We start from the raw sequence: 23,654 nt of genomic DNA on the forward strand, positions 1-23,654 counted from the left end.
TAAAAACATCGCTCTGAAATATCGCCCTCTAAAGATATCGAATCTCTGCCCTTTCTCGCCGTTAACGATAGGGCATCGCTGAAGAGCAAAATGGTAAGAACATTTAATAGCCATCTGTTTGCGTTTGTTCTGTTTACACAGCAAGAAAGGGTAAAAAACCTCATCGGGGAACACATCGAAACACTGGAGTGGTGCAGAAATGTTCAATTCTGCGTAAAACTTTGAGCGAATGAAGCACACTGCGCGCACAAAAGTTGGAACCCTTTTATGCTTCTCGCTATACCGCGTTCCGCACTAGGAAAAGTGCAAACGACACTAGATTGCTTTTTTTTGTCAGGTGCGACGTACATCAGCTGAGCGGACGCGCCAACGGTGCATAGCCATGCATAGCAGAGAGAAAAAAACAAAATTCAAAAGAACAAAACATGGCGTTCGCGCCAACTGCTGCGCACATTCTTGCACAGCCCATCGGGAGTGGTCGAAAATGCATCTAAAAAAGTTTCAGTAAAACCAAATATTTCCCAAGATTTTATTACCATAAATATTAAAAAAACGCGGCAAAATTTTAAAAATTATTCTCAATAGAGTTGCTATTAATAAATGCATCTCTCTGCACTGATATTGTATGTTGTTTATCATCCGGGCATCTTCGGTTTCTACACAAGCATTGTGGGTATGAATCAAGATGGCGGCACCCATATTGAAGTGGAAGCGGGTTACAAATACAACAGGACCGGCGCCGCGGCCTCGTCATGGCCATCGAGCCGTCGCTATCAAAGATTTAATGATTGTGTTCGGCGGAGGCAACGAAGGGATAGTGGATGAACTTCACGTCTACAACACATGTAAGGAGTTTGGCGGACTTGGCTTCCGTGCTGCTCACCGTCATGGCGCCGTGTATTGTCTATTGGTGCAGGAGTACGACCCTCAGAGCTGAAATTATTTCTTCAACTCTCCAATTTATTGCATGCAGGTCACGGGGGCATGACCTATTATTTTGCATGTAGTTTGAACTTTCTATTGAGTTATAGCAACAGATCAGACGCTGATCATAGCGCGCTCTTGGCGTCACATCCAATATGGCGGCGCCCTATGAGTGTCATGAGAAAACTTTTCCGGCGGTTTTCGCCGCGCGGAGGTGTTGAAAGGCTGTCAGGTGGTAGCGATGACGGCGGCGATGTCTCGGATCATAGTAATTTTCGTTGTCTTCGCGATCTGCTTTGACGAATACGATTGCGAGCTTTTTGAGTTGAGCGGTCCTGAGAACATCTCCCAAGATGGCGTCTGTTTGTAGTATGTTAGCTACCATGGCGGGTGCTGTGCGCGCGCTAGCTGACGGAAGTAGTGTTTTCATACAGTTACCTCGGCAGGAAAATCGAGCTTAACGACCGTACTGTAGATGTGGCGAGAACTCGTGCGGTCTAACTTTACTGTCCTATTTATTGCGGCAGCATACTACGCAACTTGATCGTCTGAGCGTTTCCTGCGCTCCGGTGGTCGTCACTTTCGTCGTTAGGGCTAAGTTGCGTCAGATCGTATGCGGCGCCTCCTGAATCTTTGCGGCGCTTTCTTGCGGCTACAGTGTTGCCGCTTGGAGCTGGGAAGCCCGCGGAAACGCATAATCTCTGATGCGGCGTAGAGAGCACAGTTCGAATTAACTGAAGCTGCATGGACTACGCTTTTTAGTGCGTTTTAAGTAGTTTTATAGGTTGCTAGGCTCGTCCTGTGGTCGTTCGTTTTACGGCAAATGTCAAACGGCGAAAACTGCCTGCTGTGCACGGGGTGAGCGGGAGCAATAAACGCCGTTTATTGTGCCTACTCGCCTACTGTATAATACTGCTGCACGCAATATAAAAAAAGCGATTTCTAAAAAAAGCTAAAGCTTTAGCTTTTTTTTTATGCGGTATAGTTTGAGCGTAATCTTCTGCGAAAAAAAAATTGACACCAAGCATGCTGCAGCCGGTTTTATGCAAAGAAGAAAAAAACATTTGGCGGTAGTTTTTAAGACCCGAAGAGCTTCCGAGCTTTTTAAGGAAAATTTCGTTTAAAAATGAATTATTTTCTTTATATGGTAGGGTTCCGCTCAATGTAAAACATTTGAATCAAACTATTTTTTTTGTCAAAATGCTCAAGTGCCGTAGTGAGATGTTTACTGATGTTTGGAAGTCTCTGTGTGCATTGTATTACAAAACTTTATGCCTACAGGGAATTTTTTTTTTACCTGCTTCGTATTTAAAAATTTATAGAGTGGCCATTACTTGCATTCCACAATGGGATCAACTCCATTTGGTAGCCACAAGTAGTCATTAAAGATATGCTGAGCTTTCTTATTACGTGAAATCCATTAGTGCCCAAATTGTTCAAGTTTTGCACCATGTGGTCATTAGAACAAACCTAGCCATTGCAGAGCCCAGCTGCTATAGCAATTTGTTACTGATGTTTTGAGTAGGTTACATGTTGTATATTTTACTGCAAAACTTCCGAGTAGTGTCTATGGAAAGATTGATTTAGTGGCTTCGCATTGAATTGTTTGCGAGTAGCCATTATTTTCATACCAGTTCCACAATGTAGTTATCCCCATTGGATAGCCACGGGTAGTTATAACAGCCGTGGTGAGCTCTTTTAATTATGTAAAGTGTGTACACGGGAGTTCGAATTGTTTGTTTTGTGCGAGGCTATCATTAAAACAAAACATAGCGAGTGCAGGTTGCCAGTCTGGGTGATTCCCTTCTGTTGCTTGAAAGGAGGTGCCCCTGTTATGCACCTCGTCCACGTTGGAACTGAATAAAGGGCAGAGAAATCGTCACACACACTTACCAGGTGCTCTTACTATAGTGACGTCGGTTGCCAGAAAAGGGCGTTTCGTGGTCAGAAACTGCTGGAGAGCATTTTCCCGTGCCTGCCTAATCGCGTTATCAATCACAAGTGCTGTGTCGCTCAGTTTCGCCAAGCATTTGCGAGAGGTGAAGTTTTACCGCTCGAATTCAGGGATAAAGTAAAACCTTGTTAATTGGGATCAGACAACTTTAAAAGCACTAATTAAAAAGGTTTTAAGAATTATATGGAAACAATAGGCAGTTTAAATTATGGGCTGTAAAAGTTCTATGAGTATGTCAAATTTGGACTGGGTTGTGATGTCTGCACAAATGGCCTTTAGAACAATAAAAAAAAGAAATGTACTGCAAATTTATTCCACTTTATTTTTCTTCACTTGTGTAGATGGCCTTTGAGGTGCAAAAAAAAAAAAAGAAGTAGCGAAAGCCTAATGGGGCCCAGAAAGACGAGGGAGTGGCACAAATAAAATTTCTCTAAAACTGGGAGGGGAGGGGGGGAGTGTAAATAGTGGTGAAATTGTACGGTGCTTTGAGTATATTAAAACATTATACATGTATAACAATTTTTCTAATATTAACCTTTAGCCAAAGTAGCTGTTATTTAACAAAACTTTTTCATTACAAGCATAACTGCGAGCAATTGGAGTTTCAGACGAGCGAGCACCCAATGTTGAGTTGTGCCTTGTGAGAGATTGCAGCAGTGTAATATACTTAAAGGAGCACTGACACGAAAATTTTATGTTTCACTTTTATTGCTTTTATCGATGCCAGACCTCACCGCTTTGTGCGGACGTCACCGGCGCCCGCTTGAGAGGGTTGCCCGCCCGCTCGCCGCTCGTGGGGCCGCGTGCATAAAGTGACGTCACGAGTTTTCGACGAGCGCTGCCACGTCACTTCTTTTGGCTTTCACTGGATGATGTAACGCTGATGTCCATTTGCTGAGTGCCGCTCCGCACGCTGCTCCGTCGGCGCGATGAACGAGATCCAATTAAACTATGTTCTTCGCTTCGCAGGCCGCTCATATTTCAGCCAGGGTATTCTGTTGAGTGAAGGAAGCGAACTGTGCAATAATATTAACGCCGAAAAATTGGTGTCAGTGCTCCTTTAAGTTCTCTTGATCAGGGCTAGGCCTAATTTATTCCAAGCATGCAGTTAAAATTGCTTCACCCTCGAAATCGGACCACATTTTCTTGTTTCAGTTTATAAATTCTCTCTACCCGCCCTCTCTGCACACGTTATATTGGTGGCCCATTGCCATTCTCAAAAGGATATAATTTTAAAGGGTCTGAAATTCTTCAGGGATATGAAATTAAAATTCTGATATTCTGAAACTGAAATTCTTCAGGCATATGAAACGCAATATTTTCATACAGTTAAGTAATTTTAATTAAGCTAAAGGGAAAAATTGGGATCTGGTACCAAAAGCAACATTTCATGCCTAAGCATGTCATTACAACTGTAGGCGTATCATTGGACCTAAGTTCAGTTTGTCCGGCTGAAATTGCCGAAGCATGTCATTACAACTGTAGGCGTATCATTGGGCCTAGGTTCAGTTTGTCCAGCTAAAATTTCAGTACATCATGGCAGAAATATAGTGGCAAATATTTGCACATAGACTTGTGGTTAACCTCTTCAGTTCAAACATTCTTCAGTTGAAAACATTTGGTTCTGCTGTCCTATTGGGCAAACATAAGCACTACTAGATACCACCTTACATGAGCTTCAGTGTTTCTTTTTAACAGCAAGCTCATTCCAGCTCGTATTTAAATGGATGATAACTGCCGAAGGTCTGGTAATTTTAACACTGCTACTGGGGACTGTTTGCTTGGTTATCTACCAACCAAATAAAAAGCTACCTCATGTCTCTGCTAAATCAGCCTTGCTTTCTCCCATTGACCCATGGAGCCCTCTATTGGTGTAAAATAGCAAGCCTCTGCCCAAACAGGCTCGAGAGTAAGAGTGTATAGTACTAAATTGTTATAGTGTCACTGTTTTAGCCCAAATCATGGTTTAATATATTCCAATGTGCAAATAAAAGCAAGTTGCATTGTTGTTCAGTGTCACGGTTGGCCGGGCAGCCTAAGTGACGTTGGTGGGTGCAAAAAATGCGCTTATAGATGTTTCACGACATCGGGAGCAATGCCGCTTCGGCGTAAAACGTTTTAAGTAATGCTCTCAGTTGGGCTTGTAGAGCATATACACTACAAATTTCAGTTGTCAGCCCCTTTATTAACTTGATTACTTGGTTAAATTTTGGCATAAATAAATTTGTTGGTTTGCGGAATTTCTGACGAATTGCTGCATTTCACATTACAGCATACAGAGGAGTAACATTTTTTTTTTTTGTACACCGGTAAGGCTCCGGAACAGTACCATCTTAAAGCAACTACCGTTTAGTTTAAAAAATCTGTTACACAATTTCCTGGAATTAGTTCCTACCGCAAATTGGAGCTAGGAGCAGTCATTGCTATAGTGATAAACAGTTGCAGTGTAAATGCAAGCAACAAATGCAAGTTTTGATTAGTTCCCTGCTTGAATTATCTGTTCGAAAGACAGGTCCGTCAAAGTGGCAATTCTGCAACATTGCATCATGATTGATTCAGTCAGCAAAGGTTTGAGTAGCCACTTCTAGTTTCTGTGGGCTTTGGCCAACCTATTTGGCTCCGAAAGAGCTTACAAAGGAGTGCAGAGACTGTAAAAGTGTGAGGCGGCGACACGGGTGCGACGAAGTGCATCCTTTAGTGTGAGAGGGAAAGGAGGGGTGGAGAGAGCAAGTGTGGTATGTCATTGTGTGAGCTGAGTCATTGGTGGCGAATGCCCGATCGCCTATTTTTGGACCGAAAGTCTAAGGTGTTTTCAAGGCCACCTGTGAACCAGATATATGAACCGATTGTTTCCAGGCATGTCAACACAAAACCCCAGGTGACCGGTCTGGCTATTACAGCTGGCACTGTGAAATAGGCCGGGAAAGTTATTTGACCAAATCGCTTCCCAACTGGCTCGGTGATGCTGGGGTCCATAACTAAGCCTTGGCCTAGTAGATTTGTGTGTGGGTAGACTTCTACAACAATGCTGATGACGGTCATTTTGAGGACTTGGTTTGTTATGTTTCACTAGAGCAACAAGTAAGAAGAAAACAGCATTTGAAGTCTGCATTGGTGCAGGCTCCTTTGCTGCTGCCTACCTTGTAGAAGTAACAATGGGGCCACGTTTAGATGCAACATGAATATGGAGTGATTTCATTTCCACTCCTCCCTATTTTAAAGCAAAGCTTTATAAGGCTAGGGTACCCGGTAGCATTTCGGCTGGCACCAGCAAATTTTCCCGCCGTTTTGCCAGACCAGGACTGTCCTCCCCTTTATGGACTGGACTGCCTTTACGGGCCCCATACGTTTGTAGTACCTCCCCCAGGGGTGAAGCAGAAAAAAAAAAAAAAAGAACGAACCTGGGCCCGAGCTTGAGCCGCGAGCGCGCAGGGGTTTGTAACCAGAGCGGGCTGACAGATCCGCGGCCTTTACGGGCCCCAATACGTTTGTAGTACCTCCCGTGGGGACGAAACGAAAAAATAACAAACCCGGGCTTGAGCCCGAGCCCGCGGCGCGAGTGCGCAGAGGTTTGTAACCAGAGCGGGCTGACAGATCCGCGGCCTTTACGGGCCCCAATACGTTTGTAGTACCTCCCGTGGGGACGAAGCGAAAAAATAACAAACCCGGGCTTGAGCCCGCGGCGCGAGTGCGCAGAGGTTTGTAACCAGAGCGGGCTGACAGATCCGCGGCCTTTATGGGCCCCAAAACGTTTGTAGTACCTCCCGTGGGGACGAAGCGAAAAAATAACAAACCCGGGCTTGAGCCCGCGGCGCGAGTGCGCAGAGGTTTGTAACCAGAGCGGGCTGACAGATCCGCGGCCTTTATGGGCCCCAATACGTTTGTAGTACCTCCCGTGGGGACGAAGCGAAAAAATAACAAACCCGGGCTTGAGCCCGAGCCCGCGGCGCGAGTGCGCAGAGGTTTGTAACCAGAGCGGGCTGACAGATCCGCGGCCTTTACGGGCCCCAATACGTTTGTAGTACCTCCCGTGGGGACGAAGCGAAAAAATAACAAACCCGGGCTTGAGCCCGCGGCGCGAGTGCGCAGAGGTTTGTAACCAGAGCGGGCTGACTGATCCGAGGCCTTTCCGGGCCCCAATACATTTGTAGTACCCGCGAATGTATGATGCGAGCTAATCAATAGAGGGCACTTTTGGTCTGGCAACCATGGTAGCCCCGCGAAAAAATGGCGGGAAAATTTGCGGGTACGCCAGCCAAAATGCTACCGGGTACCCTGTACTTGTCATGTGCATGAGTGAAAACTTGAGTCTTCATGTCGCTTTGAAGCACGAGGCAGTCTGCAATGCGAGGCCCTGGAAAAAGATTGTCCCAGTGTGTTTCATTAGCACGCGGTCACCACCAAAGCAGCACGCCATCCAGAACATGTCTCATCACTGCGTTGGTTCGCACCACCCTCTCTTAGTCAGTGTTCTAAACACTTGCCTGCCTAGTTTCCTCCGGCTCTCAGGAGGATGGTCCCGTTGTCAAGACGAGTTGCCATTCTCCATTTGGAATTTCAGTTCCTTTCTGTTGTCATAATGGGGCAGCCTCTTGTTGTCCATACTGATTACTCCAGCTTCACTGTCCACCTACATTCACAGAGTAGAATGGCTCAGGAATTTTTCACACACTGCTTGTGGCATAATTTGCAGTTTCAAAGCTCGTGGGCGTCGGCAGGCACCCTCCCCTGCCTTGTAATGCAACGGGTTTGCTCCGCCGAAGGCAAAATCCTGTTGACGCCCATACCCAGCTTTATATAGCATTGCAATTTTAGCAAAGGTGCGGCTCAAGTTTGCAGGCGTAGATCCTTGAGTGTATCTGCTTATGACCATTTGACACTGCCACCCCGAGTGCCTGTCTGACAGGCTCTTGCTTGGCATTGCAGCCACCAACCAGTGGTTCGTGCCGCCCGTCAAGGGCGACATCCCGCCGGGCTGCGCCGCCTACGGCTTTGTGTGCGATGGGACCCGGCTGCTGGTGTTTGGCGGCATGGTGGAGTACGGCAAGTACTCCAACGAGCTGTACGAGCTGCAGGCGAGTCGCTGGGAGTGGAAGCGGCTCAAGCCCCGGCCCCCCCGGGGGTCCTCGGGGGCCCCCTGCCCGCGCCTGGGCCACAGCTTCACGCTCATCGGCAACAAGGCCTTCCTCTTCGGGGGCCTGGCCAACGACAGCGACGACCCCAAGAACAACATACCACGGTGAGCGGCAGGACCCGAAGGTTTCAAGAGATAGGGCCCTACTCATGGCTCGTGTAGCTTCAGACTGTATGACCCCCGATTTGAACTTCCAAAAGTTTTGGTGCCACGTGAACAGGGCACGAGACAAGACACATTGTTTATGCTTCCCTGGTTTGTTCGTTTCACTGTGGTTGCATAATATAACTTTGCAGAACACAAGGACACAGAAAGAGGAACAAATAATGCAGAATGCACCTCCTTCTGTGTCCTCATGCTACTGCACAGTTATATTATGGATCAACACCAACTCGCCCAGTTCACTGTATCACTGTGGTTAGTGGAACTTGCTTCTAGAGTGGGCTGTAACAGGTGGTAGCGCAAGCGAAACGAGGCCTGCCGGATGGGCAAAGGGGCCTTTCCCGGCAGTGTGGGTGTTGACGGTTTGTGTCGCTGTGTGCAGGTACCTGAACGACCTGTACACACTGGAGCTGCGGCCCTTCTCGAGCTCGATGGCGTGGGACGTGCCGCAGGTGTTTGGGCAGCCGCCGCCGCCCCGGGAGTCGCACACGGCGGTGGCCTACCAGAGCCGGGAGGGGCGGCAGCCGCGGCTGATCGTGTACGGGGGCATGAGTGGCTGCCGGCTGGGCGACCTGTGGCAGCTGGACGTGGACTCGATGAGCTGGAGCAAGCCCCAGGTGGGCGGTGTGGCCCCACTGCCGCGCAGCCTGCACTCGGCCACCCTCATCGGCCAGCGCATGTTCGTCTTCGGTGGCTGGGTGCCCCTGGTGATGGATGAGAACAAGGCCTCCACCCACGAGAAGGAGTGGAAGTGCACCAACACGCTGGCCTCGCTCAACCTGGACACCATGGCCTGGGAGCCCCTGGCCATGGAGGTGTTCGAGGACGCCGTGCCGCGGGCACGCGCTGGCCACTGCTCGGTGGCTATCAACTCACGCCTCTACATTTGGAGTGGCCGGGACGGCTACCGCAAGGCCTGGAACAACCAGGTGTGCTGCAAGGACCTCTGGTACCTGGAGACCGAGAAGCCCCCGCCCCCGACGCGTGTGCAGCTCGTGCGCGCCTCCACCGCCACCCTCGAGGTCTGCTGGGGAGCCGTGCCCACAGGTCAGGCACCGTTTGACTCGCTGCTAGGCCACATGCCGTCGAGCAACGTGCGAGGTCTTTCCTTTTACTGCAGCAGATTGTTCAAGTTCCTATAGGCTCGTACACTGACAGGCTGGACAAAAGAAGAGCAGATGCAAATACAGTCGAGCGCTACTACAATGAGCAAATCTTCAGTGGAATTTTTGCTACAACGAAGAAATTTTCTTGCCAAAGAACAGCTTTTCTCTGACCTTTCTCGTTTTGACGAAATTGTTGTGCAGGAAAAATAGCAATTTTTTTGGTTATTGGGTGACTAAACCCTCAAAGTGGGCACTTGAAATATCGGGAATGCGCGCACGCAGTCATTGTAATATTGTCGCTTTTTTTCTGGTCAGCCACACATTACCACTGTGGAGGGCATCGTTGCTTCATAGCAATGATGATTTAGCTAATGCGATTTTTTTAAGGAGCTCTCTTGCTGTCAAGCCACAGCCAAGCCACATAAGAATAAAATCTCATGTGGCCACCTTGCGATACTTGCCCAAAAAATATTGGTGCGCCACCTCCCATTACAATGCCTGCTGTCGAGATACCGAAGTGCGCGTCCTTGTTCTTTGCTAGTCAGTGGCACTGGGAGCACCTCTCGCTGAGTGTGCAGCACAATTGTTTATGGCATGTGGTGAAGCCGTGTAAAGGTTCACGTTCAGCTTGTAGATGTGTGCATCAGGAGCTCTTTTTATTTACATTTTATTGACGTCAAAGGAGATTGGTGATGGAGCAAGCCGCCTCTGAAGCTTCATGGGTGTGCTTAATTTGGGGATGTCGTGTGTGTGCAGCGGACGCCTACCTGCTGCAGCTGCAGCGTTACGACGTGCCCCCAACCAGCACCGTGCCACCCCCGCCCGTGGCACCCCCCGCACCAGTTGCTGCTCCCCCGCCTCCCGTCGTGCCCTCGTCTCCGGTGACGCCTCCGCAGGTGGCCAGCCCCAAGGTGGTCACCCCGACACAGCTGCGTCCCATTCGGACACCCGGTGAGTCTCCTCTCAGCCCCTGGCACGAGGAAGGAACTTGGTGGCCTTGTAATAGTAACCAGGGTGAATGCTTTGAGGCACTTCTTGCTCCAGTGTTTCCGAAAAGCAACAATAAATTGATGGGTGAATTAAGTCACTTCTTGTAGTTGTATGAATTCGTTGAAATAAAATGAAGTCATTTCTGCTGTCACAAAGATGGGAAATTTGTTTACTAGTTCCTAGTTTTGGTACCATAATTTTGTTTTTCTTCGGAGGAATTTACTGCAGCCAGAGGCAGCCACAACAGCATCGTTTTATCAGGCCTCGGAGAACCTGTGAGACGGGCGAAGGGAGGCATCCCTCAGAACCTGGCCCTAGCTTGTTTGCGCCACCTGTACAATTGCCTTATTTTTTTGTCGACCTGTTGCACTTAGGATAGCCAGTCTGGTGCATAAATGACGCCGTGGTTCTTTGCTGCTGTGTTGCTCTCTGTAGCCCGCTAGACATCGGTAGTGGCATCATCAGCTCCCCCTCGATTATGAGCTAGGTTATTTTGCTGTCTGCATCCCGCAAGAGTTGTGCGCATTGTTTTCTCCGGCAGGTGTAGCCTCGCCGCAGACCCCAACCCAGGGCCCAGCCATACGAGTGCCTACCGCAGCATCCCTGGCATCTGGCCTCAGAGGTGAGCACTGTGTTATCTTGTGCACTGTTTGTAGTCCAACTTGCTCACACTCTTAAAACCTGCAGAGAGAAGGCCGGTTCTTTTTTTTCCCTGCAGCAGAATTCGCTCCTAAAATGGATCCCTTTTTTGCAATTTGGGCGGGTTTGGTTTGGTGGGGGTGCAGCTCTTAGAATGGACAAATTGTGGGTGGGAAAGGACACTCCATTGCTGCACAGCAAGAAAACTTGCTTCATTGTGTCTACCCGCCACGGTGGCTCAGTGGCTAAGGCGTTGCGCTGCTGAGCACGAGGTCGCGGGTTCGATTCCCGGCCGCGGCGGCCGCTTTTCTGATGGAGGCGAAAAGCAAAAACACCCGTGTGTACGAGATTTCGGCGCACGATAAAGATCCCCAGGTGGTCAAAATTAATCCGGAGCCCTCCACTACGGCGCGCCTCATCGCCTGCGTTGCGTCGGCGCGTTAAACCCCACAATCAATGCTTCATTGTGTCTGCACATGGACCCTTCAACCAATGAAAAACTTTTTGGTGCATTTGTTTCTCACCCTCATTCATCCATGCTCACCCCCGGTCACTCTGCTTGTGTGGTCAGTCCCTAACCGCAATTGTGCATGGAAGCCTGCTTTGCCTTGTGAGGTATTTCCGATACCAAGCAACCACAAAGGCTAGCCCTAGGGAGTTTTGGGTGCATCAGGGGAACCACGTGGCAAGGGGAACTTTTGTGTGCAGGGACCGTGACGCTGGTGCGGACGAGGTCTCCCGGAGTTGCGGGCCAGCAGCAGATCCGTGTGATTGCCACAACGCCCACTGGCCAGCAGGTGGTCAAGACGGTCACCGGAAGCCTGCCCATGGCCACGGTGAGTCTTTACAACAGCAGTGGGGCCTGCTCTCGGCACTTGGATCATTGTGTTGTTTCACGCAGTGGGTGCTGGCTGGGGGTTATTGTCAGCATAAAAAACAAACGTGCGGTGTGACCTTTATCCTCTGTTGGCACATGCCGATCTGCTCTAATTTCAATTCTTGCAAGCTGTGAACAAAGACAGCTTTGGAGTACTGATTTTTGTTTCGCATGTTCAGCCATGAAAGGCAATTTCAGTTATCATTTCGAAAATATTCTTCTTTGCTTTTTTTTTTTTTTTTTTTGCGCATTCTTGACTGTGCGGGGCAGGTTAGCCTTTAGTGTGATCTAAATGCTGATCCGGCATTTGCAAATTGCAGCACATGAGGTCAAGTTGGGGTGTCCAGCAGCAAAAGCTTCAGAGGTGATCTAGGGGTCACAACGGAGTTGCTGTTCAGTGTGCGGGTTGGACACAGGGTCGAGGCTGTAATTTTTCTTGTGCGAATTGTGATTATCAAGTCGTGCAGTTCTTAATCTGTCCACTTTGTGTGTAAATAGGGCCACTTGCATTCCTTTGCAAAATGTTTCTTCTTGGTTTCGAAACCTGGGTCCGTGTATATCCTCGGCTGTATTGGCAGGTCTCGACTAATCGCATACTAAGGGACAAGCATCTCAAGAATAGTGTCTGCTCGTCTGTCACTCGCGAAGAGTGGAATTGTGCTTCCGCCCCTCGCTCCTTCCCCACCATCCGTCATGATCTTGGTCGAGCTCAGCATTGCGCTGCACCTTCACATTGGTAAGCAGCAGTTCATGCACCGGCTAGTAAGGAAGCGATCACGGTGTTGGCTGTGACAGGGCATTGTGACTTGTGAGGAGCTAGGCATCATGCTCTGTGGTAAAGTTGCCCTCCTCAAGCACGCATATCACTCTCATAGTGTAATTTATGGCACTCAAGCTTGTTCCGCACAAACACTCTTCAACAGTCTCAAGTGCTTTTTGCGCTCACCACTGGACCCCAGCTGGAACGAGTTTGATAATGTCATGGTGCAGGGACATCGACGTGTACGTTTTGGCAGTTTTTCATTTTCTGCAAGAGCCAGGCAGCTTACTGTGGTGCACCGCATGGCACTGTGTTGAGCATCTCTATATACAGCTGCCCCAAGTGTCTCGTGTGTGACATTGTGTTGTGATTGCGGTTGTGGGTGTTGGTGCCAAGTTAGCCGGTGTGTTTGTCCCATCAGCAGGCCCAGCAGCAGCAGATGCAGCAGGTGGCAGTGGGGTCGCCCATGGCCTCCGGTGGTGCCGCCACCACCACCGTGCTGGGCCAGCAGCAGCAGCCCATGTCGGGCATGGCGGCCCTGGCGGCAGCAGCGGCGGCCACTCAGAAGATGACCACCAGCACGGCGGCCCCGGCCACGCCCACCTCGGCCATCCGGGTGGTCTCCCCCTCGGTGCTGGCCCAGCAGGGGCTCAAGCTCAGCTCCCTCGGGGGATCCATACAGGGTGGGTGCAGACGGGTGCCTGGCTGTCCCCCAGCAGAGCTTGCTCTGGTATTTTCCGGGAAACTAGCGGGCCTGCCTAGTGCGTATCCCAGTTCACAGCAACTGGCTAACCACTAACACCAGGAATGCTTTGTTGCCGCTTCTCCAGCTGTCTTGGTGTGTGTGCACTGACACCACAGCTGCCCTTGTGTGTGCAGGAAGCCCAACGGGGGGCACGGCAGTGCGTCTCACAGCCCCGGGCACCCTGCTGAAGACTGGCACGACAGCTGCCGGCAAGCAGATCATCACCGTGCACAAGGGGGCCGCAGCCACCTCCCAGCCCCAGATCGTCACCCTGGTCAAGACCACACAGGGTGTCACCCTGGCCACGGTGTGTGTCCCGCTTCTTGTGACGAGCCACGTTTCTGTTCCGACGCGTCCAGGCGTACTGTTGGTGATCTCTTGGGGACTGCGAAGCGTCTCTGTGCCTGGTGTATTGGTGAACAAAGAGAGGACAGTACAGGTGCTGTTGTCCTTGGGAAGTGGGGCTTCTGTGGTGAAGGCATGTGGCCATTGTTCAAAGCTGCTTGTGCCACTGTCGTCCCCTTTCCTCTAGTGGAAAAGCATAGCATAGTATGGCCACATAACAGGGTGTAAATTACCGTAAAAACCCGAGTATAATACGGACCCGCGTATAATACGAGGTGTAATTCGGGGACAGCAAGATCAGAAAAAAAAAGTTTTTATCTGCTTATAATACGAGGGAAAAAGCACAGAAAACATTTATTTGCACTGCGGTTACCCTTCAGTCATTGTCAGTTTTCGCTGGCACTGTCTCCCGACGTCCGTTCAGTCATCGTCAGGTTCGCTGCCGCTGTCTCCTGAAGTCGCCTTGCTGGGAATTTGTTCCCACAGAAAGTGGTCCTCAGTGCCATCAAGGGCGTTCACCGAGATGCCGCATTTCTTGAAAGAGCGACTGACGAGCTCTCTGGGATGCTGGCCAAAGCATCCACGATCCAGACACAAAGCACCGCTGGAGAAGCCTGCGTCAGCCATCCGGTAGCTGTCCCTTACGGGTCTCCTGACCTCATCCACTTTTGGTAGCAGGACCTGATGCAGTCTTTGAAAGGCTTGTTGATGCAAACGTATAGCGGTTGCAGCTGGGATGTCATTTTTCCTGGAATGACAATGAGTTTGATGCGGGGTTCGCGCAACAACTTCTTCACGGAATCAGCCAGGTGGTAGCGAAAGCGGCCAACACGAGCACTGACGGGAACCCCCAACAGTGCTCCAGGCCGCCGACACCGCACAGATTTTATCCAGTCAAGCACCAGTTGCTTTTTCCATCCGCGAATTCTGCCTTCGGTGACGCCGAACTGCCGTCCTGCGGCGCAATTCCTGATGGTCTCGGCACATAAAATACCTTTTCTTTTAAAACCGCTGAATACTGCCTTCGTCCACCCAACATCGTGATAGACTTGCGGTGATCGTGCCGATCCTTCGCGTGGTCAAAACAACCAAAACGGCGCCAGATGAGAGAAGCAGCAGCCAGCTAACGCCACCGCAAGATGGCCCACCCTCTGCTGAAACCGAAACCGAAAGTGCAAATTTTCGGCTAGAAACTTTGGGATCCACATATAATACGAGACACAAATATTACATAGCAAAATTTGGAAAAAAACCTCGTATTATACGCAGGTTTTTACGGTATAACTGAAACAGGACCACCTCTACAGCAAAGTGTGGGCCCTCAGCTCACTTTTTAGGAGCAGGAAGGAGTAGCGGGCCGAGGGACAATTTTCGAAATCGCCTCTGCAATTTATGTGTGGTAGCTGTCCGCTACGGCTGTAATAACAAACGATTCTTGGCATCCCTTTGATTTACCTGTAGCTGTACCGGGCAGGTTTAGCTGCGCCCGCATGCAGGGCCGGAGCATTCTGGGCAGATAACTGGTGTCTTCGTGTGCCCAGCAGTTGGTGGTGAACCCCTTCCCTCCCCCGTCTGTGCTCTGCAGATGCCCAAGGTGAGCCTCATCCAGCAGGCAGGCAAGGCGTCGCCCCAGGGCAAAGTGATTCCCCAGGGGGCCACCATTGTCAAGCTGGTCACCACCCAGGCCGGGGGCACGGTGGCCAAGCCCACCCTGCTCACCACCTCGCAGGCACAGCAGCCCACCCTGCTCGGCCTGGCGGTGAGTGCCTTCCTTCTCCATATGGCTCACTCTAGCGAAATCGAGGATCATGGGTTATTGTTTTCAGGCGCTTGCTCTGAGAGAATGTGAGATTAGGGCGGAGGCATTAAGCCCAATGTGCCGCTTCTAGGGTTCACCAAGACTCTCGGGGTTTCGGGGTTTCACTGCTCTGCGACAGTGTCTCAAGGGGTGTGACCATTCCCATTGCACGCCGCAGGGAGCTGCGGGCAGCCCCAAGGTGACCATCCTGCGCACGCTGCCCAGCAACATGGTGACGGTGGCCAAGCCTGGCTCGTCCCCGGCCACGGTGGCCACGGTGGGTAGCGCGGTGGGCAAGCAGCAGCAGCAGACCATCGTGATAGCGGCCCCCAAGGCGGGCGGGCAGCCGGGCACGGCCAAGCTGCTGACGCAGGCGGGGGCCAAGGCGGGCCCCGGGGGCATCCTGGTGGTCACCACCCACCCGCAGGGCAAGACCACCGTGGTGGGCACGGCCGCCTCCACGGTCGAGGCCGGCAACAAGGGTGAGCGGGAAGGGGTTGCGGGAACGCACACCGTTGGGACGGTATCGGGGGAGCCTTGCAGCTAATTCCAAAAGTCTCCTTCCAAGACGGAGGGCACACAGGCAGGCCAGTTCTGGCTTTGCTCTTGAGTCTGTACTCATGAGCAACGGGTGAGGCTGAAAGGACGCACCTTGCAGACGGGACAAAGCCACATGACAAACATAACCATAATTTGCATCTCTCTGCTCTTCTGTGGCTCTTGTGGTTTGGTGTTACAACCTTCAAATAGTTTTTACAGGGCTGGGTTTATTTTGGTTGCTTATTTTTTCCTCAAAAATGGCACCACCAACTATCCCAACAACATGCTGCACTGAGTCTTTTGTTTTCCTTTGCCTGTGATTGACGAAGTGCTTGTTGCCTGCAGGGGCCAAGACGACGTCGGTGAATGTGCTGCCACTGTCGGCGGGCGGCCAGCTCAACTCGGTGACATCGGCGGGGGGCGTTAAAATGATTGTGGTCTCCTCGGCTGGCCTGACGGGCCAGCAAGCCTTCACTCTTCTCACGACGGCAGCTGGCTCCCGTACGTAGTGAGAGCGGCCTGCTCCAGTCCTCTCCCCCTGTATTCGCAGGCACGCCTGCACAGTTGCATTGTTTGTTGCTTCTTTTGACATGGGTGTCTGAGGGCATTGACTCGGTCGGGAGGAGTAAAGGCTGAGGGAACATGCTGCTTCCCCGGAAGATGTTATGGGTTAGAGCATCATCATATAGCGGCTGTAGAAGGATGTACAGGGTGCCCTGGTGCATGTGAAGGAGCTGCAAATGGTCTGCACAGAACCTTAATCTTGCACTGCAGTGAGCCTTTGAGTGAAGGTGTAGCTTTTGACTGCCTACAGGCACACAGTGAGGCTCTTCAATGATCTGTCTCGGATTCACTGGGGAATCCCCGAGAAGCAATCTGGTACAGTGGAATCCCGCTGATACGTCCCCCGGTCTTACAACGACTTGCTCCTTGCGATTATTCGCCGCGGTCCCGGCAAACTCCCCATAAAAACAATGCATTAAAAGCCCTGATTATAAAACGCTCGGGTGCACGCGGTCCGTTTCATACGACGCACCCTGGCGGAAAAAAAACTGGAGTTTTTCAAATCTTACACAGTGCTTTGCCGCCTCGTCTCGACCTTTTTTGGTAACGCTTGTTTGAAGCTGCTTGATGTGCAAACGTCTGCAGGTAGGCCAGAGCACTTGCTGAACGGATGAAAGCAAGCGGATACTGGCGGGCGGGAGTTAACTTTTGACGGCCTCATGTGGCTGCAGAATGACAATGCGCCAACCGTGAGAGGTCAAAGATGGCTGGCGGACCGCGAATTCGAAGCTCCCATCAAGCAGACAAACGCGAAAACCCATGCGACGCAACCCTACAGCGGTCACCGAACACCCGCTTTCCTTGCCCACTCAATTCAAGTTTCTTCCATTCACGGCGCTCTCCCTCCCTCTACCTCTGTTCTTTGCTGGTAGTGTCTTTGAAAGCCACGTTTTCGTTCTGCTCCTTTCTTTGCTGCTTTTTTCCATCTTCGCCTTGTACTACCTTCGTTTCGCTTAGTGTTGGCCGTTTCACACTCTCGCCTTTCCCCCTCTCAACCTGCTCGACCATGTTGGCTTCATTTTGCGCGTGCGAGTTGCAGGGCTCACCAGCTAAAGCTCCGAATGGCACGGGGGTCGCGTAGCACGCGGTGCGTGGCTGGCAGGCTAGTGCAGACGCCGTGAAGGGGAGGGGGCATAAAATAGGAGGTAAAATTTTCAGAAACTTGGGGTTGCAGGGAGGAGTTAGCAAATTACGTGAGATTGCGCTGAATATAGTAGTCTAAATAAGTACTTTAGACGGTCTCGTGTCTGTAGACGGTCATGCGAGACCTTTTACAGTGGAATCTCGATGATACGAACCCCGCAGGCCGCGAAAAATATTCGTATCATCCGAAATTTGTATGAACAAACGCAGAACAAAAATTAACCAGAAAAAAGTTTTCGTTTATATCACTTTTCTTTGTTTCGTGTGAAGAAATCTGTGATTTTTTTTTTTTTTTTTTTTCAACCTTCATGTCACTGAGCAGTCCTGTCTGGAGCGCGTAAAACCTGGCACTCGTCTCTTCACTCAGAGTGCCTAAGCTCACTGCACACCGCAGCACGTGAAGGACATGCGGGGTTTTTTGTAGAGGGTGCTATTGACGGTTTCGCTTGTTGGCGTTACAGCTGGAGAGCACAGGAGAGCTTCGCTTACTGTTTTGTCCACCTTGACGAGCTTCACCTCTTAAGCACTAGCTTTTGTTGGGTTGCAAATTAAAAAACTGCTATGCCTTATCCGTGTTAGAATACATTCTGTGCTTTGTACTCCAGTAGAAGAGCTGGCCGAGTGTCGGCCATCCAATCACTCACCCCTGTGTAGTCCATCCTCTTTCCTTTGCCGCACACAGCTTTGTATACAAGGCCATGGCGCTGCTTGAAACGGTGAACCCACCCACCCGAGTCCTGAAAGCTTTCGATTCCAACTGAAAGGGTAACGTCGCTGGTTTTCTCTTGGAGCACTTGTCCATCGATGCTCACTCCAGCCGGAGTTACTTCCCTGAACCACGTCAGGAGGATGTCTTCAAGCTTGTCATGCCGGGCTGTCTTGGACTGCTTGACATTCACGCCAAAGTGCTGGACGTTTGGAAAAATCACATCCTGTTGCCCAACAATGGTGCACGACGTTGACGGCGGCAGACCAAGCTCTTTTGCCAAGCCGCTGCACTTCCTTTTCGAGATTCGCTGTCGACTTTATTCGGAATCTCCAGCTTCTCCTTGAAGGAAAGACGTGACATAGCTGGCAGCATGGTTAATTTGGTTGGGTGGAGCCCGTTTACAGTAAAAATCTCGCACGTGCGTTTCAGCTACTGAACAGCCACCGTGAGCAGGCGGCGGCAACGGCGAGGAGCTGCGCATTCCGAAGGCGCGGTCTCCCACCCAAGGGCAACGAGGCGCCAGCAACTGAGTGACGTCGAGTCGCTACCCGACTGCATCACTGCCTGCCCAAAGCCATCAAGGCGTTCTTCTCCCCAGCGGCACGGCCGCAGTAGACTCAGCGCGTGGTGCGTGTTCACACAACAGCAGCCCAGCCGTTCCCGGAGAAAGAGTGACAAAGAGGGGAGAGGGAGCCCGCACGTCGCCGTCGCTTGCTCACTCTGCAGTCAAGTGCCTTGCCGGCATGTTCGTATCATCCGCCGGGCTGCGCAGGTCCGTTCGCAACAGCCGAAATTTTGCCCATTGCAAACAATGCAATTTCGCCAGGATTTCTCAGAAATTCTTATCATCCCGAAATACGCATCATCGAGATTTCACCATATTTTCACGTGCATAACCCGCACCAAAAACGAGAAAATTTCAGTGGCAAAGTAGGGGTGCAGATAATACGCGGGTTTTTCCTTTCATGCAGCTTCACGGCAATGTGCGTTGTGCCGTGAAGCAGCACTGCTAGGCTTGTGCGAATAGTGATATTTTAGTTCGAAGCGAATTCGAATCGGATAGTCTTAGGGGTCGAATACTTTCGAAGCGAATTCGAATAGCTGTCAGGTGTCACTTAGCTTCCTGTCACTGCGACATTCCGGTAAAAAAGTTCTGCAGTAAAATCTCGATGATACGAATATCGCGGGACCGCGAAAAATATTCGTATCATCCGAAATTCGTATGAACCAACACAGACCAAAAAGTTGAGCACTGAAAAATAGTTTTCGTTTATTTCTTTTTGTACTTTCACGTGGAGAAATTTGTGACGTTTTTCTGCTTGTTCTTAAGGGGGGACACTGGTCTTAAAACAATTTCTTTTAATTTTCAAGTGAACTCTGTGAAACTTGTCAGTCTTGCTGCTTTTTTCCCACTGATTTCAAATATGCCAGTATTTTTTCAGTTGGTCAATTAGTTCCCAAGATAATTAGAGATAATTAGCCATTTTTGCCCCCACAATTAACAAAACAGTGTTGCTCACAAAACTGTAATCTTTATATTTTCCATTACTATGAACCCTGCTGAATGCAATCTTGGAAACAGTTTTTTGATGCATCGCTTGGAACTAATTTTACAGCTCATTAAACTTCGGTGTTTGAAATGGGCACTGAAAATGGTTCCTTGCCTCTGGTGCTACCGAAGTTTAATGAGCCGTAAAATTAGTTCCAAGCGGTGCATCAAAAAACTGTTTCCAAGATTGCATTCAGCAGGGTTCATAGTAATGGAAAATATAAAGATTACAGTTTTGTGAGCAACACTGTTTTGTTAATTGTTGGGGCAAAATGGCTAATTATCTCTAATTATCTTGGGAACTAATTGACCAACTGAAAAAATACTGGCATATTTGAAATCAGTGGGAAAAAAGCAGCAAGACTGACAAGTTTCACAGAGTTTACTTGAAAATAAAAGAAGTTGTTTTAAGACCAGTGTCCCCCCTTAACCTCCATGTCGCCAAGCGATAATTTCTGGCCTTTCGTCTCCTCACTCACGGTGCTCAAGCTCACTGCACGAGCGTTTTTGCATGCGATTCATGCGCGTCGGCGTTGCGCGCGCGATTTTAACGCCCACCTCGACGATTCCGCGCTCGCGGTCGCCTGTGCCACGGCCGGGCTGGAGGAGCGGCGGGCGCGCACTTTCATGCAAGTGCGCGCTCGCCCACAGCTCGCCGCTCCTCCAGTCCGGCCGTGCCTGGGCCTCGATGAGAAAATGACGCGCGTGGCAGTGGGAGGAGCCTGACTATTTGCGCCAATGGGAAGGCGTGCATCTCAGGGCGGCTGTTTATTTGCGCCAATGGGAAGGCGTGCATCTCAGGGCGGTTGTTTCGAAGCGCTCGAGACAGCTGGCTGGCTCCTCAGGAGATGTTTAGGCTTAGCACCCCGGCAGATATTTCATGGGCGCTTTCACTAGCGGCGCGGATGATTTTTTATAGCACCGTTTTCGCCCACATAATTAGCTCGTTTACCGCACAAGGAACTTCGTGTGTGCTTTGAACGGCATTTTAAGTAGCGGTTAGAAGCGATGACTCGAGCGCCCTGCACCACTTCTCGACCAAAGGTGCCGCCTGGTTGCCGTAAGGTCCCTTAGGTTGCCGTGGCCGGCCGCGCCCTGCGCAGCGTGCGGGTGGTTTCGCGGCGGCGTCAGCGGGCCTGTGGAGTCCGCGGCGCGTTTTCGCGAACAGAAAACAACAGCCCGGCTGTTCCTGGAAAAAGAGCCGTACGTCGCCGTCTCTCGCTCGTTTGGCTGTCGGGCGCTTCGCCGGCTCGTTCGCATCATCCGCCGGGCCGCGCAGGCCCGTTCGTGAGAGCCGAAATTTTTCCCATTGTTGCAATGGGAACAATTTCATTGTTTGAAACAATGAAACAGGAGCCTCGAAACCCTGCCGAACATGCGCGAAGGCTGCGACGACGCGACAATGCTCTGAATGCGGCTTAGCTTATCTTGGCTCCACATGTAGTCAAGATGTAGGACTGATGTCAATGGCACTGCGGCTTGCCTAACGAAACCGAAACTTGAACAAAGTTTTGATATTCGTTCATCCCGAATACTTCGAAATATCGGAAATTTTAAATTCGAGTCGAAGCGAATTCGAATACTGTAATATTCGTTCAAATATTCGAAGCGCCCGAATATTCGCGCAAGCCTAAGCACTGCACATTGTGTCATGAAGATGACCTTGTGGGCAACAGTGAGGACTGGAGCTCAAGTGAAAGCGCTAGCGAAAGCAGTGACACTGAAGGAATTGTGACCTTTGCCTTGCAGTCTGTGTATTCTACTTGCTAAATATACACTTTTTCTGTTACAAAGTATGTAGTGTGTTGCTTGAGCAGTAGCTTCTTTGGTGCAGCCTTTCCTGTATCAAATGTGCGGGCAATACGCAATGTTTTTTTTCTTCTTTTCTTTTCTTTTTTGGCGAACTGAAAGTGGGGGTGCAGATTATATAAAGGGGCGGGTTATACACACGAAAATACAGTAATACATGAAAATACAGTAATGTATACTGTATTTTCGATCGTTTGACCCCGATCGTTCGACACCCCTCTCCTACAACGCTTTCTCACGGTTGCTTGAAAGTCGTATTAACGGGGATCCACTGTATGTGTTTTTTCACAAATATTTTATGGCAAGGAAAATCCTCAAAACTACCCCGAGGGCTATCTGTGGGGAGTTGAAGGCTGTAAATGGAAGAACCTTGGTAAACGTTGCCTCGTTGGGCCTTCGCCACACTCCCTGTGGTACAGGACCGGGCCTGACGCAGCTGACGAGCAGCAGCTCCCCGATCACCATCACGATGCCCGCTGGCCGGGGCCGGGGTGCTGCGGCGGGGGGCGGCCAGATCGTGGCCCTGCCCGCCCAGGGGCTGCTGCCCAGCGGGGGCGCCATCACCATCCAGACCAAGCCCGGCGTGAGCCCCGCCCAGAAGGTGCTCACCATCGTCACCACCACCAACTCCACCACCACCAGCCGGCCCCACACGGTGGTCACCCAGGTGGGTTGGGGTGGCACAGGGGTGGAGCGCTTGCATTGCCTTTGCTGCCCGTGCCTGGTGAACAGCAACATGAATGTCCAGCGTGGCCGTTCCAGTGGCTTTTTGTTAGTGTTCATGTGTGCTCGCTGTAAGAGGTGAACGTCGTCCCAAACATAAGCGCAAATCAGTTATTAATCGCCAGTGTCTTCTGCCTATACTCCTGTACCCTATCTATTTTTTTACCCCCCCCCCCCCCCCCCCCCCCCCCCCCCCCCCTGTACGTACATGTTGTTTTTGTATGCTGGCTGTTGTGCCTTGTTGCTGAACTTATCCAGGCAAGCCATGATCCTACCGTGAAAAGGTGCCCACCAAGTATTTAGGCAATCGCTTTATCAATTTGAAGTTTAAAGGGAGTGTTTGCATCCCATTTGGAAGGTTTTTGCTTCTACCTGAAAGCATTAAATGGCCCAATGCACGAAAGTCTGCATTTGGTGTTGGTGTCTTATACACAAAAATGCCTAGAGCTCCAAAGCACGAGGCACGAGGTAAGCAGAAAGTCTCAGCCGGGGCTCTGAGTGCAATGTTCAGCAGCTGCAGGCCATGTGTGCCTCTGTAGATGCCGAGTTAATTTGGCGCCCTGTGCTGTGAGTGTTGTTGTGCAGTGGCTGTTACTACCGGGAGCTGGCCCTAAGGCAGGGGCTTCCCTTGCTTCCCTTTGCAGGCTCTGGGCGGCAGCCTGGCAGCAGCTGGGGGCAAAGTGATGCTGATGGCAGCGACCAGCCAGCCGGACGCAGCGGGTGGTGGCGTCACCTACACCACGTTGCCCTCCTCAGCTCTCATCCAGGCTGCTGGTGAGTGGAGGGGGCGGTCGCAGCTCGGTAGGGAAGGAAGGCGCCAGTGCATGCGTGTGCCGTGCACTTCACGAAGGGAGTGTTTATCTGGTAGCCACTGGGAACCACGCTTCCGAGCCCAAGCACCTCTTTTTTGAGGCTGTATTGGCCTGTTTTGTTTCTGGGGAAGGGTGCAAATAATGCCTGCATGCTAGAATTTCAACATGTGCTGAATGGACAAATGTGGGGCAATGTGAAATAGCGTTTCGAAACTTGTAATCACTAGTCTAGCTTGGGGCTATTCACATATCGGGGAAAGCAGTGCAGGGATGAGGGCGACTTAAAAAGGTAAAGACAGTACAGGTGCCGACCTAACAACTGGCCGTACTTTATTTCGTTCTGCAGTATATACAAGGACACGAGTGACGTC

At 50.7% G+C, this 23,654-nt stretch overlaps 1 protein-coding gene across 2 annotated transcripts in view; it reads left to right on the forward strand.

Annotated features, from left to right (window-relative positions):
- The first annotated feature begins 648 nt into the window (after nucleotides 1-648).
- Nucleotides 649-23,654, forward strand: part of Hcf (Host cell factor) — a 37,104-nt gene continuing 14,098 nt past the window's right edge. The window contains exons 1-13 of one of the 2 annotated variants that reach the window (XM_077685230.1): nucleotides 649-845; nucleotides 7,805-8,117; nucleotides 8,557-9,221; nucleotides 10,037-10,231; nucleotides 10,812-10,892; nucleotides 11,618-11,745; nucleotides 12,968-13,229; nucleotides 13,426-13,598; nucleotides 15,222-15,395; nucleotides 15,613-15,916; nucleotides 16,320-16,475; nucleotides 22,168-22,415; nucleotides 23,116-23,245. In XM_077685230.1, the coding sequence (XP_077541356.1) occupies nucleotides 686-845; nucleotides 7,805-8,117; nucleotides 8,557-9,221; nucleotides 10,037-10,231; nucleotides 10,812-10,892; nucleotides 11,618-11,745; nucleotides 12,968-13,229; nucleotides 13,426-13,598; nucleotides 15,222-15,395; nucleotides 15,613-15,916; nucleotides 16,320-16,475; nucleotides 22,168-22,415; nucleotides 23,116-23,245 (2,989 nt within the window). In that variant the 5' untranslated portion in view covers nucleotides 649-685. The remainder of the gene's footprint in view (nucleotides 846-7,804; nucleotides 8,118-8,556; nucleotides 9,222-10,036; nucleotides 10,232-10,811; nucleotides 10,893-11,617; nucleotides 11,746-12,967; nucleotides 13,230-13,425; nucleotides 13,599-15,221; nucleotides 15,396-15,612; nucleotides 15,917-16,319; nucleotides 16,476-22,167; nucleotides 22,416-23,115; nucleotides 23,246-23,654) is intronic. The other variant, XM_077685231.1, reaches the window with a different exon arrangement.

The sequence above is a fragment of the Haemaphysalis longicornis genome, unplaced genomic scaffold, assembly GCF_048455015.1.
Source record: "Haemaphysalis longicornis isolate Haplotype H1 unplaced genomic scaffold, Haemaphysalis longicornis Haplotype H1 scaffold_9, whole genome shotgun sequence".
NCBI lineage: Eukaryota > Metazoa > Arthropoda > Arachnida > Ixodida > Ixodidae > Haemaphysalis > Haemaphysalis longicornis.